Source organism: Psittacula echo (assembly GCF_963264785.1).
Source record: "Psittacula echo genome assembly, chromosome: 26".
In the NCBI taxonomy this organism is placed as follows: domain Eukaryota; kingdom Metazoa; phylum Chordata; class Aves; order Psittaciformes; family Psittacidae; genus Psittacula; species Psittacula echo.
Window position 1 is genome coordinate 3,778,199 of NC_137761.1, and position 17,473 is coordinate 3,795,671.

Genomic DNA, 17,473 nt, shown 5'->3' on the forward strand with positions numbered 1-17,473 from the left:
TTGCCAACTAAAAACTCAGTAAAATCTCAGAAAATGAAGCCACCCATTCTGGAAATTCCTAGGAAGGATTTGGAAATATTAACTTCAGCATCACAGTGTGTGTGCATACACTGGACATGACAGCACCACATCTTAGTGATTTGCAAATGCACTTTTGAATGGTTGAAGGAAAACTCAATATAACTGAGGAATAAGCTAAGAAGTTGGGAGAGAATCACTATTTCTCAAGAGCTTTTGTGCTGGCAATGTCTGGGATGACTTCTGGGTTTAGAGATCTGGTTCTGTTATAGAGCAGAAAACTGCACTCTTTCCATTCACCTAATTGTAAGTGTTACTGTAAGGTTCCATTTGAACGACAATGAAATGGCATGAAGTTCCCAAGCTGCACAATCACAGGGTGAGATCCATTGCCCAAGTCTGCAGTGACTTTATTATTCATGACTGAAGGACCTAACTGGCAGCAGGAGTAACCTCTTATTAGTATGATGCTGTAATGCAGTCTAGGCATGTAACAGCCGGTGAAGTGCTTTGGAATCTCTATTAAACCCTAGAACCTTTATTGTGAATGTAATTACTGTCCTTTGAACACACACAGCTGCCCTTTGATGTCAGTCTCACATGAGGAACAGAGCTCAATTGTGCTATAATACAAAATTCATTGAAAACCTTTGCACCGAGTTTCACCACCAGCACTTTTTGGGATGGAGCTTTCTCATTCCTTCTGAGGAGGTGTGTTCATAGGGAAGTTACTAAGTAAAAATTGGAAAGTATTATATCTCTCAGAATGCACAAGTAAGAGACAATATCAGCTTAAAAGGATTCCTAATATCTCAGTAGTCCTACAGACTGCTTAGGGACTTCGCTGCTTTAACACGTGGCCTAGTTAAAAGAAAGAGTTAGAAATCCATGGAATGCCTCACAGATGTATGTTTCTTTCACTCCAGGATATCATCTTCAGATAAGACCAGAAAGAAATCCAAATTTCTGGGATTAGAAAGCAAAGTAACTAATTGCAGGATCTACTAGAGTTGTTTGTACAGGGCCACATTTGAATGAAACATTTGAAGGCTATAAAATCTCTGACTAAAGCATACATTGAAATGTCTCAACTTGTACATTTGGAGTGACTATTATTCCATAAAGAAACTCCTGATAAAAGTTTAAATGGATTAATAACAAACTGTAAATATAGCTATGAGCATCTGAGTTCTTTGAAATTCCCAGACTATCTAGTGTTGTAAAAAGTGATGACATTGCATGCTTCTGTTTCAAAGAAGAACCACAAAGCAATAAATAAATTCGCCCATATATTTTCCTTCAAAAGCTATCCTTTACAATGGGCCTGTTTGTTGTGCGCTGCAACAAGGGAGTCTGTCAGAGGTCTCTCCCTTCCCCAATTAACTTCTCATCGTGTTACTCCAGCACTGCACATTGGTCTTGCAAACAGACAGTTCCAGTCAAAGCCATCAGCAAGGGCAATGTGGCAGCACACTGATCATTGCTGGAGAGACCAGGATAAAAAGGGTCATCTGTCCCATAACTACCCAGGTTTCCCTGCACTTTTTCTTAGCCACATTCTATGTGGTGGGGGTGAACTTAGTGCAGGGATGCAGGAACATGGAGGCAGTGGAGGGAAGGAGTATGAGGAGGTGCTTGGGATGGGTGAGACAGGTCCTGCAGATGACCCTGACAAGGCCCCACGTGGGCCTTTGCAAGGTGGCCCAGGGAGCAAAGGAAACTACTTGGCGTAATGTCTGTGGGGAAAAGAAGAAATGAAGCCAAGGGCAGACACTGCGATGCAACACAGCTTTTATTGCAGTTTAAAGGGGGAAGGAGTGGGGAGCAGAGCAGGGCCCTGGAAAAGGGCTTCCTCTGTCTCCTGGCTGTGGGCACATCAAAAATTAACATCAACTATGCGTCAGGAGCAGGCGTGCAGCATGGGGCTGCGATGTCAGGGGACAGCAAGTCCTGAAGTGAAACTCAAGCAGGGGAGGAGGAAGGCAGAGTTGGGCTTCAAGCAGACCAGAGACTTCCAAGCTCTGGATCCCAGAAGTGCCAAAGAAATGTTCCTCCACAGAGCATCATATAGGGATGTGCCAGGATATCTTCTGAAGCTCTCCCATGTCTGTGGCCGTACCTGGTGTGTGGTTAGCAGATTCCGCAGTTGCCACTGAGATATGAGCGGCCTCGACGCCAGCCTCCATATCCACAGCCCCCAAAGCCTCCATAGCCGCCAAAGCCTCCATAGCCTCCACAGCTACCGTAGCCTCCATAGCCACCGTAGCCTCCATAGCCTCCATAGCCTCCATAGCCCCCATAGCCACCATAACCTCCATAGCCACCAAGGCCTCCATAACTGCCACCATAGCCCCCAGCAATGGCAGGGACTCCAGCCGAGCCCACAACGCTGTGCTGAGGGAAGGAGCTGAGGATGGGTCCGGGGAAGGTGACCACCGTGGCTGGGGGCTGGATCACCACTGTGGAGCTCTGGCACTGACGCACGCAGGGCTCATTGGTGGTGTCAGCCACTGGGCACGGGGCGGCCACCCCACAGGAAGGGGCACACAGGCTGGAGCAGGACATCTTTCAGGCAGGCACGGAGTCCTGGAAAATGCACCATGGATTAGGCAAGGGTGAGGGCAAGAAACTCTATGAAGGGAGGCAGGGAGAGATCTGCAAGAGGCTCCCAAGAGCTGCACTTACCCGTTTGATCAGGAGAGTCAAGCGCAGGAATCTGGATAGAGGCTGTGAAGCCTTCAGCTCTTTTATACATGTCCCAGACTGCCTGGGGCATTGGTCAGGCGTGAGGGCAGGAACCCCTCAGTCTCATAAAACTCAGTGGAAAAGCTTCATGAAACAGAAAATGATGCAAGACAATTATATCCCTCTTCAATGGGGACATTGGCGTGCAAATGTCTCCTGAGTGTAGAAGGTTGATGGGAGGGCGAGACCTTGACACACCTTGTCATGAAACACAAAGTGCTGCTGTAGCTGAATTAGAAACCCCAATAAACCTTGCTCTGTTCCTAATCCCTCACTTTGCCTCAGTAGGAGAGTCCTGAGCATCTTGCAGAAGTGCTTTGCAATCCTGGGCACAGCCATGACGCCTCTCATTACCTCTCTTTTACAGGCTGGTAAACAGGGGCATCAAGATGTTGGGTAAATGGAGAAGCTTTTCAACACATTTGAGGTGATATTGACATCCCTTCCATCTCCCAGAGCAGCAAGACCTGTGCATGTCACGATCTGTGGGTCCATAGACATGTCTATGAATTGCCCAGCTCTTAAGAGTCTAGAGAGCAGTGGGATTTTTAGGTCATGATTTCACTTGGTGGCCATGCAAAGAGTGGAGGAGATGTGCCGGTGCATGGCAGAACTGGAAACACACAGCAGGCTGGAAGAGATGCAATGGGCAGACAGTGGGATAGCACATGGGAGATCTCTGATGGGGAAACACACACACACATATATGAAGGGGCAGAAGCGCAGCACTGGGGCCAGGTCACTGTCATTTGGTTTATCCTCATGTCCGTGAGCATGGTCTTCTACAAGGTTTGATATGGCCACATTGCCTGGAGGCACAGGCATGCTGGGCACTGCTGGTTTTGAGAGTGTGGCTGGATGGCTGCTGAACTTGGTGTAGCTTGGCACAGTTATATTCTGCAAGATGCTATTGATGGTTCTTAGGAGGCAAAGTGGACACAGTGGCACACACCACCAAAAAGACAAAGCACAGCCGCTACTGTGGTATCTTTCATCTAATCATAGAATCATAGAATAGTTAGGGTTGGAATGGACCTTAAGATCATTTATTTCCAACCTCCTTGCCATGGGCAGGGACACCTCACACTAGACCATGTCACCCCAGATCTGTCCAACCTGGCCTTGAATACTGCCAGGGATGGAGCATGACATGGTTAGTCCCTCCCATCACCCCCATTCTGTCAAGGGCACATTTGCATACCAGTGTCCCCAAAGAAAAGGAATATCTTTGTATCTCATCACTATGTGTCATGACTCTTGTCAGGGTGATTTTCAAGAAGACATTTGAGATCTGCCTGGCTTCCACCTGCTTTCCTTCAGGAATCACATCTTGCTATGTGAGGTTTATCCAGAGTAGGAACTATGCTCATCCCCATTGACCAAAGCTTTTCCCTCTTTGCCTTCCCTGTCTTCTCCCCATCTTATGCTTTGTCACTGCGTAGCCCAAGAAGAAGTGTTAGGACCAGCAGTGAGTTTACTGCCCACTCAAGCCATTCCCTTGGGCTGCCTGCATCCCCTGGCCTCCCAGGATTGGGACTCCAATGGAACCACCCAAACAGCAAAGGCCCAGCTCAGAGTCACTTGGGAGGCCATGAAACAAAGAGGGAGAGTGTCATCAATGCCCAGGATCTCCCCAGATGCCTTGCTTCAATACCCTATTCCATCGCAGTGCCCTCAGGGTACACCATGTGAGCCATAACCTGTTCTATGGTCAAGTGTCACTGCAGGGGGGTCTGGCCAGATGTGAGGATGGGCAGAGATGGAAACAGTCTGTGTCAGGAACAATAGATAATGGTCCATGGTGAAACACACAAAGATAGAAAAGTACTGTTTGTACGCTTTGGTTCCTCCCCAGAAAGTTCTGCTTCAGAACTCTCTGGAGAAGTCCCGACTTTTGAAGATCTTTCTAGATATTGCTGGCCAATTCCTCCGACATAGGCTGGCTCCCTGTGTTCAGAATGATTGTGCATTTTCGTTAGTATAAAAGCCAGAGCCTCACGCGATGAGGGGAACCAGAACTTCATACCACCCAGGCCAAAGTTGCCTCCGCGGGGATGCCTGCTAAAGTTGAGCCTGCCACCTTGCACTGTGATCGTGTTTCTCGAAGCTGGTTTCCTGATCATCATTGCATGGTCCTTGGGGTTGGTAAGATAACTAAACATCAGAGATATCCTTTACTGTATCTTTTGTTACCTCTATTATTTTCCCTGTATTCATAAACTAGCTATGATTCTTTATTGTGTTGCATTTCTCTCAACCTGGAATCCTCAAATTCGGGAACACAGCCTCAAGAAGAAAGACATGCAGACTTCACTTCTGGCAGTGGAAGAAGAATATATCTGCTGTTGCCATAATGCTGCTGTTTTCCCAAATCTTTCTGTTCACATTGCAAATGAGGGACTATTTCTGAGCTGTCCAGCAGTGACCAAAGAGCTGCCATTCTACACTTCCTGGTGGCTGTGGCTGGAACTGTTTCTGTGCAGAAACAGTGTCCAGTGCCAAGATAACCAGATCAAAAGTTATCCAGAGAAGGGAGGGACCTTGGAAGAGTCAGCAGTACAAACTCCCGTTCAAAGAGCTTTATGCTTCACGTGACTTGGATACCCATGGAGAAACCGTGTCTCTGAGAGGAAACTTGTGAAGATTTGGCTGTGTCACATCACTTCTCACTGGCCCACAGCTCTAGTTCGGGAAGGGGACACGGCCAGCACATGGCAGAAGCATGAATTTAATCTCCATTTCCCTTGACCTCCAAATGCAACCAATAAGAAGCCAACAAAAGGAGGCAATGGCAGCATGCTGGTTTTGTAGAGGATTTGGGAGAGCTTCTACAAGAGGATATGGTGCTTTCCTATCATCCAAGTGGGCTTTGAAATACATTGTGTTTATTGCAGGAGGGAGACCAAAGGAAGCTCACCGGGATGTGCTCTACAAGACTGATATGGAACAGTCATCATCAGTTAGAATGCAGTGAACAAACTGTCTAAATGACAAAAGGGCACAATCATGGGGAATTCAGGCAGCCAAGACCAAGAAGCCCAGAGGTTTAGGGCATGTGGGAAAGAAGAAGAAAGGATCAGGAAAAAGAAAGGGACAACATTGTGATGCAACACAGCTTTTATTGAAGTTTGAGGTGGGGAATTAATTGGGGAAAAAGCAGGGCCCCAACCAAGGCCATCCAACATCTCCGGGCTGCGGGCAGAACTACATAGAGCATCAGCCCTGTCACTGGAGCAGGCATCTGGTGTGAGTCTCTGTCATCAGAGTAAAATGAGTCTTAAAGGGATGCTCAAGCAGAAAATAAGGAAAAAGAAAAAAGAATTGGGACAAAAGCTGTCAGGAGGCTTCCAAGCTTTGAAAACTGGAAGTGCTGAAGGGAAGATCTTCCTTTGGGCATCATCACTTCGGGATGTGCCAGAGACTTTCCTGGAGCTCTCTGTTTTCTGAGGCTGGACCTGCGTGCGGCTTAGCAACTCCCGCAGCTGGCACCGAAGGACAGGAGGCCTCGTCCCCAGCCTCCATATCCACAGCCCCCAAAGCCTCCATAGCCACCAAAGCCTCCATAGCCTCCACAGCCTCCATAGCCACCAAAGCCCCCGTAGCCTCCGTAGCGGCCAAAGCCTCCATAGCCTCCACAGCTACCATAGCCTCCATAGCCACCGAGGCCCCCGTAGCCTCCATAGCCACCATAGCCATAACCACCATAGCCTCCAAAACTACCGCCGTAGCCCCCAGCAATGGCAGGGACTCCTGCTGAGCCCACAACGCTGTGCTGAGGGAAGGAGCTGAGGATGGGTCCGGGGAAGGTGACCACCGAGGCTGGGGGCTGGATCACCACTGAGGAGCTCTGGCACTGACGCACGCAGGGCTCATTGATGGTGTCAGCCAGCGGGCACGGGGCGGCCACCCCGCAGGAAGGGACGCACAGGCTGGAGCAGGACATCTTTCAGGCAGGCACGGAGTCCTGGAAAATGCACCACGGATTAGGCAAGGGTGAGGGCAAGAAACTCTATGAAGGGAGGCAGGGAGAGATCTGCAAGAGGCTCCCAAGAGCTGCACTTACCCGTTTGATCAGGAGAGTCAAGCGCAGGAATCTGGATAGAGGCTGTGAAGCCTTCAGCTCTTTTATACATGTCCCAGACTGCCTGGGGCATCAGCCAGGGGGTGTGGTTAGATTCCCCAAGGACACATGGAAACCAGTGGATAAACTTCATGAGGCAACTACTAAGACTAGAAACTTTTGGCCCTTTGCATTGGGGTCAGTGGTGCGCGAACGTGCTCTGGAGGGCATATGGGTGATGAGATATGGCATGGCACATTCTATGATAGGAAAGTTGTTGCTGTAGCTGACCTTGCAGCACCAGTGAACACGGATCTGTCATTAATCCCCCACTTTGCCAACCTACTGCTGAGTGAGTCAGCAGTGCCCAGCGCGACAGTGCCTGCGGGGAGCATGGCCACGCGCACCTTGGCTCGCTGTAGGTGCTCATCACCCTCTCCTGTCTCAGCCCTTGATGTCCAGTTGAGGAACTGAATCCCTCCAAAGAGGGCTTGACGCGGATCATTCTCACAGACACGTGGCCAAGGAACCTGGGGGAGTCCTGATTCCCTTCCTGCCCTCCTGAACCTCTGTGCATGTCTCCCTCTCACACGTGATCCTGCTGTTGGATATCACTGCTCCCCTAACACATCAGTGTTGAGCTCCCAGCCTGTGGCTCTCCCCACACACAGCAACTGCAGCTCCTACTCTTACCATGGTTCTTGGTCGGTAAGGACCAGTCACACCCTGATAAGCAAGGTCATGGAGATGGCCCAGGTTTAGGAATGGTTCTGAACTGCTGCCCCAAAAGGGTACTGGAATGTATTGGGCCTTTAGCATGTGGAATGTCCTCTCCCTTTGCTTAACCTGCCTGTACCGCTGTTCACCTCCAGGTAAAAGAGAGGTAATGCCAGGAGTGATGGCTGTGCCCAGGATTGCAAAGCACTTCTGCAAGGTGCCCAAGACTCCAACACATGAGCCAAGTGGGAAGATTAGTGACCGATCGGGGTTTATTGGTGCCATGAGGTCAGCTACAGCATCGCCTTGTCATTCGTGTCATGGCGCGTCAAGATCTGTTCCTCCCATTCTGGTTTTGCTCTCCAGGACACATTTGCTCGCTACTCTCCCCAGTGAGGATGGATTCACTTTGCTTCATAAGGCTTCACCGCTTGATTTCATCATTAGCTGGGGCTTCTGTCGCTGACACTGGCCACCGCCCCAGGCTGTGTGGGACATGTATAAAAGCGCTGAGGGCTTTGCAGCTCCCTATCCAGCTTCTTTCTCTTGACTCTCCTGACCATTCAGGTAAGTCCAAGTCTCAAGTCCTTCTTGGTTTCTTCAGCTGTGTATCTTTGTCAACATCTCTTTGCTGTCTTCTCCACCACAGAATGGATAGGATGCAATGGTGCTCTATCAGAGACAGGGAAATGTCTGAATTTTGATCTTAGGTCAGATGTATGAGTATACCAATGCACTCAAGTCCCTTGTGAGGGCATTGATGTCTTATCTGCGTTTGATGCAGGGACTTTTCTTGTTTCCTATGTGGCAGTCAGGCTGAGGATTCATGGAGGAGAGCAAGGGATTTACAGCAGCATGCCAGCTATGGGATGGGTTTTTGCTCTGCCTACCTGAGATGATCAGAGCATGTCCTGGAGCAGAGGTTGCAGGCGCAAGAGAGTGAGGAGGGATTTGTTGTCAGGCCTCGTACTGCACCGTAACTTTGTCTTCTCCCGCAGCTTGACCTTCTGAAGAGAAGAATGTCCTGCTCCAGCCTGTGCGTCCCTTCCTGCGGGGTGGCCGCCCCGTGCCCGCTGGCTGACACCACCAATGAGCCCTGCGTGCGTCAGTGCCAGAGCTCCTCAGTGGTGATCCAGCCCCCGGCCTCGGTGGTCACCTTCCCGGGACCCATCCTCAGCTCCTTCCCGCAGCACAGCGTTGTGGGCTCAGCTGGAGTCCCTGCCATTGCCGGTGGCTACGGAGGCAGTTACGGTGGCTATGGTGGTTATGGAGGTTATGGTGGCTATGGCGGCTATGGAGGCCTTGGTGGCTATGGGGGCTATGGAGGCTACGGTAGCTGTAGAGGCTATGGAGGCTTTGGTGGCTACGGAGGCTTTGGGGGTTACGGAGGCTTTGGTGGCTGTGGAGGATACGGCGGCTGGGGCCGAGGTCTCCTGTCCTTCGGTGCCAGCTGTGGAAGTTGCTAAACCCCACCTAGGTCTGGCCTCAGACAATAGAGAGATCCTGGAAAGCCTATGGCATATGCCAACATGATGACGCCCAAAGGAAGAACATTCCTTTCATCACTGCTGGGATCTAGAGGTTGGATGCCTCTTGCTTCTTGAAGCCCAACTCTACCTTCCTCCTGCTCTGCTTGAGTATCCCCTCAAGTCTTGTTACCCCCTGATGACAGAGACCCACACGAGGTGCCTGCTCCTGCAGCATGGTTGATGCCCTTTGGAACTCTGCCCACTGCCAGCAGGGGTGGATTGAACTTGCTTGAGGCTCTGCTCTTGTCCCTACTCCTAACTCCCTGAAAATTCAATAAAAGCTGTGTTGCATCGCAGTGCTGACCCTTGGTTTTATCTGATTCTTGCTCCATACAGAAGATCCCAAGTGGCAGTATGGGTTTCCACGAGTGTCCCAGACAGCTCCCTGCCATGTCCTTCTCGTGGAGACCTTTGGGGAGTGCTTGGCTTCCTCCTGCTTTCCCTCAGAAATCACATGTTGCTACGGAAGGGTTGCTCAGAGCAGGGACCATGCTCACGTTCATGGACCACAGCTAATCCTTCTTTCCCTCCCCAGCTTCTGCCTCCTTAAGCTCCTGCACTGTGCAGCTCAGAAAGAACTGTAAGGGCCAGCAGTGAGTGTGCTGCCCACTCTGGCCATTCCCACGAGCTGCCCGCAGCTCCAGCTCTCCTGGGACTGGCATACCAATGGAGCCATCTCAACGGTAGAGGTCCGGCTCAGAGTCACTTGTGAGAACACAGGTTGAAAGAAGAGTGCCACCAATTGCCAGCACCTCCCCAAATGCCTTTCCTCCATCACCCCCACATTCCTGCAACCTGGCACCATGTTCACCTAGAGTGTTTCCTCCATCTTCTCATGCTCCTCTGAGCACTTTTGGCCCCATCTGCCCCTCACTGCTCCTCCAGAATCTCTTCCCAGCCATGTCAACCACCTCACACTGCAGACCCAGAACTTCTCCGGAACAGCAGGAGGGCTTCCTATAGCCAGTGCTCCGAAAAAGACTTTGCTGCCTTTTCCTGCCCTTCCTCACACACTGGCTCACAATCTAGCCCGTGCTGCCAAATGGCTCCAAAAGCACCCAGATATGGCAGCAGAGATGGGATCACCCAAATGCCCTTCCACCACGGTGCCCACAGCAGACACACAGGGGACACCACGTCAGCCCCCACATTGAAGGTGTCTGAGAGAAAGTGCAGGTAAACCCGGGCAGATATGGGACAGAGGCCATGTCTTTACCTGGGCTTCCCAGCAATGACCAGCGTGCTGTCAACTTGCCCTTCTTGATAGCTTTGTCTTTAACTGTCTGTGTACAAAACCAGTGTGCAGTCCTGGGATCCCACTATGAGAAGTTACCTGGGGAAGGGAGGGATCTCGGCAGAGTTGCCAGTGTAACCTCCCTCTCAAAGAGCTTTACGCTTCGTTTAACTTGGATACAGGTGGAAAATCCTGGCTCAGAGAGGACACTTGGGAAGACTTGGCTGTGTCTATTACACACTTTCACAGTAGTACCCATATTTGGCTGGGCACAGGGACATGTCCAGCATGTGGCAGCAGCACTGCAGAAGCTGAGTTTTAATCTCCATTTCCCTGGACCGCCCAATGTGGCCAATACAAATCTGACAAAGAGAGGCAATGGCATCATGCCAGTTTTGCAGGGGACCTGGAAGACCGTCCAAGAGACACCTGTGGTGCTTTCACATCCTCCAAGAGGGCATTTGGTACGTATTATATTTATTGCTGGAGGGAGACCAGAGGAAGCTCACAGTGACATCCTGTACAAGACACAGTTGGGACAGTCATCAGTGTACGAATCACACTGAGCAAGCCACTCAAATACCCCAAAAGCACCACTGTGGGTTATTCATGTAGCCCAGCCCCAGAAGCCCAGAAGTTTCGGGCATGTGAGAAAGAAGCAACAGGGATCAGAAAAACCAAAAGGTTGGTACTGCGATACAACATAGCTTTTATTGAAGTCTGAGGTTTGGAAGGAAATGGGAGAAGTGCAGCAACACAACCAAGGCCATCCAAGGTCTCCAGTCTATGGGCAGAACTATAAAGAGCATCAGCCCCGTCACTGGAGCAGGCACCTGGTGTGGGTTTCTTTTATAAGTGGGCAATGTGTGTGAAAAGGGTGCTGAAGCAGAGGAGAAGGGAGGGAGAGTAGGGCTCCACCAGGCAAGAGGCATCCAACTTGATGCCACCAGTGCTGAAGGGATGTTCTTCTTTTGGGCATCATCATGTTGGGATGTGCCAGAGGCTTTCCTGGAGCTCTCTGTCTTCTGAGGCTGGACGCGGGTGCGGCTTAGCAGCTGCCACACCAACCACCGAAGGACCTGAGACCTCGGCCCCAGCCTCCATATCCACAGCCCCCAAAGCCTCCATAGCCACCAAAGCCTCCATAGCCGCCAAAGCCCCCATAGCCTCCACAGCTACCATAGCCTCCATAGCCTCCATAGAAACCAAGGCCTCCATAGCCACTGTAGCCCCCATAGCCCCCGTAGCCTCCAAATCCACCATAGCCTCCATAACTGCCACCATAGCCCCCAGCAATGGCAGGGACTCCAGCCGAGCCCACAACGCTGTGCTGAGGGAAGGAGCTGAGGATGGGTCCGGGGAAGGTGACCACCGAGGCCGGGGGCTGGATCACCACTGAGGAGCTCTGGCACTGACGCACGCAGGGCTCGTTGGTGGTGTCAGCCACTGGGCACGGGGCGGCCACCCCACAGGAAGGGACGCACAGGCTGGAGCAGGACATCTTTCAGGCAGGCACGGAGTCCTGGAAAATGCACCATGGATTAGGCAAGGGTGAGGGCAAGAAACTCTACGAAGGGAGGCAGAGAGAGATCTGCAAGAGGCTCCCAAGTGTTGCACTTACCCGTTTGATCAAGAGAGTCAAGCGCAGGAATCTGGATAGAGGCTGTGAAGTCTTCAGCTCTTTTATACATGTCCCAGACTGCCTGGGGCATCAGCCAGGGGGTGTAGGCAGAATCTGCAAATACTCATGGAAGACAATGAACAAACTTGATGATATGCATAATTAGACAAATAACTCTTATCCCTATTTACTGACGTCAGTGGTATGCAACTGTACCCTAGAGTGGAGATGTGTGACGGGATATGGCACAGCACATTCCATGATAGACAAGGTGCTGCTATAGCTGACCTTGCATCACTCATAAACACAGGTCTGTCATTAATCGCCCACTTTGCCTGCCCATTACTGAGAGATTCAGTAGTGCCCAGCATGCCTGGGCCTGTGGGGAGCATGACCACGTGCACCCTGGCTCACTGTGGGTGCTCATCAGCATCTCTGTTAGCAGCCTCCCTGTTAGCAGCCTCCAATGTTCTGTTAAGGAATTGAGTCCCTGCAGAGAGGGCTTGAGGAGGTCCGTGCTCACAGACACATGGCCAAAGAAGGTGGGGGATTCCTTTTTTCCTTCCTGCCCTCCTGTCCCTGTGTGCATGTCTCCTTCTCACCCATGACTCTGCTGCTGGATCTCATTGCTTCCCTAAGAAGTAAATTGACATCCCAGCGTTTAGGTCTCCTACCTCACACATCAAATGAAGCTCCAACTCTTCACATGGCTCTTGGCCGGTAGGGCACAGTCGCAACCTGATAAACATGGTTGTGGAGGTGGCCCAGCTTTAGGGATGGTTCTGAACTGTTGCCCCAAAAGGGTACTGGAAGTATCATATCATCAGAAGTCATTCCAAGCATGTGGAATGGCTTCTCCCTTTGCCCAAGCTCCCCGTGCCTCTGTTTACCACCTTGTAAAAGAGGGGTAATGACAGGCGTGATGGCTGTGCCCAGGATTGCAAAGCACTTCTGCAAGGTGCCCAAGACTCCAGCACATGAGCAAAGCGGGAGGATTAGGGACCGATCAGGGTTTATTGGTGCCATGAGGTCAGCTACAGCATCGCCTTGTCTTTCATGTCATGGCGTGTCATGGTCTGTCCCTCCCATTCCCTGTTTGCTCTCCAGGGCAGGTTTGCTCGCTACTCTCCCCAGTGAGGATGTGTACACTTTGTTTCATGAGGCTTCACCGCTTGATTTCATCATTAGCTGGGGCTTCTGTCACTGACGCTGGCCACCGCCCCAGGCTGTGTGGGACATGTATAAAAGAGCTGAGGGCTTTGCAGCTCCCTATCCAGCTTCTTCCTCTTGACTCTCCTGATCATTGCGGTAAGTCCTAGACTTATGTCTTTCTCTTCTTCTTTAGCTGTGTGTCCATGTCAACATCTCTTTGCTGTCTTCTCCATCAGCTTTCATAAGAATAGATAGGATGTGATGGTGCTCTTTTAGAGACAGGAAAGAGCTTGAATTTTATTCTTCAATGTAAGATCTGTAAATATTGGAAGGCACCCAAGTCCGTTGTGAGGTTCCTGATATCAAAGCTGTGTTTGATGTTGGGTCTTTTTCCCAAGGGGAAGTCAGACTCATAGAGCATGGAGGAGTGCAAGGGTTTACAGCAGCCATATAAACTGTGGAACAGGTTCTGCTCTGGCTGCTTGAGATGATCCAGGGAATGTCCTGGAGCAGAGGTTCCAAGTAGAAGAGAGTGAGGAGGGATCTGGCATCAGGCCATGTACGGCACCGTAACTCTGTCTTCTCCCGCAGCTTGACCTTCTGAAGAGAAGAATGTCCTGCTCCAGCCTGTGCGTCCCTTCCTGTGGGGTGGCTGCCCCGTGCCCGCTGGCTGACACCACCAACGAGCCCTGCGTGCGTCAGTGCCAGAGCTCCTCAGTGGTGATCCAGCCCCCGGCCTCGGTGGTCACCTTCCCCGGACCCATCCTCAGCTCCTTCCCTCAGCACAGCGTTGTGGGCTCAGCTGGAGTCCCTGCTATTGCCGGGGGTTATGGTGGCAGTTATGGAGGCTATGGTGGATTTGGAGGCTATGGGGGCTATGGTGGCTATGGAGGCTATGGAGGCCTTGGTGGCTATGGAGGCTATGGAGGCTATGGTAGCTGTGGAGGCTATGGAGGCTTTGGGGGCTACGGAGGCTTTGGTGGATACGGAGGCTTTGGGGGCTGTGGATATGGAGGCTGGGGCCGAGGTCTCAGGTCCTTTGGTGGTTGGTGTGGGAGTTGCTAAGCCCCACCTGGGGCTGGCCTCAGACAACCGAGAGCTCCAGGAAAGCCTCTGGCACATCCCAAAATGATGATGCCCGAAAGAAGAATGTAATTTCAGCACTGCTGGGATCCACAGCTTGGACGCCTCTTGCTTGTTGGAGCACAGCTCTGCCTTCTTCCTGCTCTGCTTGAGAATAACTGCAAGACTCATTGCTGCTGGATGACAGAGACCCACACCAGGTGCCTGCTCCTGCAGCATGGTTGATGACCTTTTTAGCTCTGCCCACTGGAGCAGTGGTGGACTGACCTTGCTCAGGGCTCTGTTCTTGTCCCAACTCCTTTCCCCCTTGAATTGCAATAAAAACTGTGTTGCATCGCAGTGCTGACCCTTGGTTTTATTTGATTCTTCCTCCATGCACAAGATCGCACTGTCATTGTTTAAGCACAGGCTGTAAATTAGAACCATGCAGTCTACTTCCCCCCACCCTTTCTTGCCCCTGCTCCTGGAGGGATGGGAAGGAGAATCGAAAGAATGCAACTCCCACGGGTTGAGATAAGAAGAGTTTAGTAACTAAGGTATAACACAAACCACTACTGTTACCACCAATAATAATGATAAAGGAAATAACAAGGGAAGAGAATACAACACCTCACCGATCGGTACCTCACCCCCACCCAGCAGTGATCTATCCCTTCTAGGAACTCTCAGTTCTACATCCTGGCCACGAGGTGCTGTGGTATGGAATACCTCTTTGGCTAGTTTGGGTCAGGTGTCCTGTCTCTGCTTCCTCCTGGCTTCCCGTCCTCCCTGGCAGAGCATGAGACTCACAAAGTCCTTGGTCAGAGTAAGCATTCTGACCAGCAACTGAAAACATCGGCTTTATCAGTATTATTCCCAGGCCGAAAGTCAAAACACAGCACTGCACCAGCTACTAAGAAGGAGAAAAAGTGACTGCTGCTGCTGAACCCAGAACACCCACGTGGCATTATGGCTTCCCATGAGTGTCCTACACAGTTCCCACACATGGGTTTCTCATGGAGACCTTCATGGAGTGCTTGGCTTCCTCCTGCTTTCCCTCAGAAATCACATGTTGCTATGGGAGGATTGCCCAGAGCAGGCACCATGCCCATGTTCATTGACCCCCGCTTATCCTTTTTTCCCTTCCTCGTTTCTGCCCTCCTTAAGCTCCTGCACTGTGCAGCTCAGGAAGAACTGTAAGGACCAGCAGTGAGTGTGCTGCCCACTCTGGCCATTTCCACGAGCTGCCCGCAGCTCCAGCTCTCCTGGGACTGGCATACCAATGGAGCCATCTCAATGGTAGAGGTCCGGCTCAGAGTCACTTGTGAGAACACAGGTTGAAAGAAGAGTGTCATCGATTGCCAGCACCTCCCCAAATGCCTTTCCTCCATCACCCCCACATTCCTGCAACCTGGCACCATGTTCACCTAGAGTGTTTCCTCCATCTTCTCATGCTCCTCTGAGCACTTTTGGCCCCATCTGCCCCTCACTGCTCCTCCAGAATCTTTTCCTTGCCATTTCCTGTGTTGACCACAGTCAGTCTGCAGTCCCGGCTCTGGCCGGGAACAACAGGACGACTTCCTCCACCCAGTGATCTGAAACAAATTTGCTGGCCTTTTCCTGCCCTTCCTCACACACCGGCTCACAATCTAGCCTGTGCTGCCAAGTGTCCCCAAAAGCACCCAGATATGGCAGCAGAGATGGGATCACCCAAATGCCCTTCCACCACGGTGCCCTCAGCAGACACACAGGGGACATCACGTCAGCCCCCACATGGAAGGTGTCTGAGAGAAAGCGCAGGTAATCCTAGGCAGATATGGGACAGAGGCCATGTCTTTACCTGGGCTTCCCAGAAAGCATTGGGGATATATGGTTCTTACTGCTGGAGGAAGACCAGAGGAAGCTCACTGTGACATCCTCCACAGAACCCAGGTGAAACAGTCATCATCATTCGCATCACACTGAGCAAGCCGCTCAAATGCTCCCAAAACACTACTGTGGATTATTCAAGAAGCCCAGCCCAAGATGCCAGAGGTTTAGGGCAAGGGAGAAAGCAGAAGAAAGGATCAGGAAAAACAAACGATCGACATTGCGATACAACACAGCTTTTATTGAAGTTTGAAGCAGGGAAAAAATTGGGAGAAGTGGCGTGCCCCAAGCAAGGCAATCCAACCACTCCAGGCAGTGGGCAGAACTACAAAGAACATCAGCCCTGTTACTGGAGCAGGCACCTGTTGGGAGTTTCTGATCTTAGAGGACAATGCCTCCGGAGCGATGCTGAAGCAGAGGAGGAGGAAGGCAGAGTTGGGCTCCAACAGGCAAAAGGTGTCAAAGCTCTGAATGCGAGAAGCGCTGAAGAGATGTTCTTCGTTTGGGCATCATCATGTTGGGATGTGCCCTAGGCTTTCCTGGAGCTCTCAGTCATCTGAGGTGGGTCCCAGGTGTGGCTTACCAGCTGCCACACCAACCACCAAAGGACCTGAGACCTCGGCCCCAGCCTCCATATCCACAGCCCCCAAAGCCTCCGTAGCCTCCACAGCTACCATAGCCTCCATAGCCCCCGTAGAAACCAAGGCCTCCATAGCCGCCATAACAACCAAGGCCTCCATAGCCACCGTAGCCCCCATAGCCCCCGTAGCCTCCAAATCCACCATAGCCTCCAAATCCACCATAGCCTCCATAACTGCCACCATAGCCCCCAGCAATGGCAGGGACTCCAGCCGAGCCCACAACGCTGTGCTGCGGGAAGGAGCTGAGGATGGGTCCGGGGAAGGTGACCACCGAGGCCGGGGGCTGGATCACCACTGAGGAGCTCTGGCACTGACGCACGCAGGGCTCGTTGATGGTGTCAGCCACTGGGCACGGGGCGGCCACCCCACAGGAAGGGGCACACAGGCTGGAGCAGGACATCTTTCAGGCAGGCACGGAGTCCTGGAAAATGCACCATGGATTAGGCAAGGGTGAGGGCAAGAAACTCTATGAAGGGAGGCAGGGAGAGATCTGCAAGAGGCTCCCAAGAGCTGCACTTACCCGTTTGATCAGGAGAGTCAAGCGCAGGAATCTGGATAGAGGCTGTGAAGTCTTCTGCCCTTTTATACATGTCCCAGACTGCCTGGGGCATCAGCCAGGGGGTGTGGGCAGAATCCGCAAATACTCATGAAGCCAATGGACACACTTCACGACACACGTAATTAGACAAGTAACTCTAGTCCCTCTTTACTCGAATCAGTGGTATGCTACCATGCACTGGAATGTATATGTGTGATGTGATATGGCACAGCACATTCCATGATAGACAAGGTGCTGCTGTAGCTGACCTTGCATCACTCATAAAC

The 17,473-nt window shown here is 51.5% G+C and overlaps 6 protein-coding genes across 6 annotated transcripts; 2 read left to right on the top strand and 4 right to left on the bottom strand.

Annotated features, from left to right (window-relative positions):
* Positions 1–2,148: 2,148 nt before the first annotated feature.
* Positions 2,149–2,787, bottom strand: LOC308230499 (claw keratin-like; the record flags this gene model as incomplete). The annotated part of the gene is made up of 2 exons (XM_080635204.1): positions 2,704–2,787; positions 2,149–2,583 (listed from the first exon to the last, which is right to left on the bottom strand). Exon 2 carries the CDS (start codon positions 2,581–2,583, stop codon positions 2,149–2,151), a length of 435 nt encoding a protein of 144 aa, XP_080491330.1. The 5' UTR covers positions 2,704–2,787.
* A 3,442-nt stretch (positions 2,788–6,229) lies between these two features.
* Positions 6,230–6,910, bottom strand: LOC308230496 (uncharacterized protein; the record flags this gene model as incomplete). Its single annotated transcript, XM_080635201.1, has 2 exons — positions 6,827–6,910; positions 6,230–6,706 (listed from the first exon to the last, which is right to left on the bottom strand). The coding sequence occupies exon 2, from the start codon at positions 6,704–6,706 to the stop codon at positions 6,230–6,232; it is 477 nt and encodes a 158-aa protein (XP_080491327.1). The 5' UTR covers positions 6,827–6,910.
* Positions 6,911–8,559: 1,649 nt separating this feature from the next.
* On the top strand, positions 8,560–9,006 carry LOC308230458 (uncharacterized protein; the record flags this gene model as incomplete). The annotated part of the gene is made up of 1 exon (XM_080635185.1): positions 8,560–9,006. The coding sequence occupies one exon, from the start codon at positions 8,560–8,562 to the stop codon at positions 9,004–9,006; it is 447 nt and encodes a 148-aa protein (XP_080491311.1).
* Positions 9,007–11,351: 2,345 nt separating this feature from the next.
* On the bottom strand, positions 11,352–12,008 carry LOC308230498 (uncharacterized protein; the record flags this gene model as incomplete). Its single annotated transcript, XM_080635203.1, has 2 exons — positions 11,925–12,008; positions 11,352–11,804 (listed from the first exon to the last, which is right to left on the bottom strand). Exon 2 carries the CDS (start codon positions 11,802–11,804, stop codon positions 11,352–11,354), a length of 453 nt encoding a protein of 150 aa, XP_080491329.1. The 5' UTR covers positions 11,925–12,008.
* Positions 12,009–13,162: 1,154 nt separating this feature from the next.
* On the top strand, positions 13,163–14,141 carry LOC308230497 (uncharacterized protein; the record flags this gene model as incomplete). The annotated part of the gene is made up of 2 exons (XM_080635202.1): positions 13,163–13,232; positions 13,668–14,141. Exon 2 carries the CDS (start codon positions 13,689–13,691, stop codon positions 14,139–14,141), a length of 453 nt encoding a protein of 150 aa, XP_080491328.1. The 5' UTR covers positions 13,163–13,232; positions 13,668–13,688.
* A 2,445-nt stretch (positions 14,142–16,586) lies between these two features.
* Positions 16,587–17,048, bottom strand: LOC308230414 (uncharacterized protein; the record flags this gene model as incomplete). The annotated part of the gene is made up of 1 exon (XM_080635116.1): positions 16,587–17,048. One exon carries the CDS (start codon positions 17,046–17,048, stop codon positions 16,587–16,589), a length of 462 nt encoding a protein of 153 aa, XP_080491242.1.
* Between the last annotated feature and the right edge of the window lie 425 nt (positions 17,049–17,473).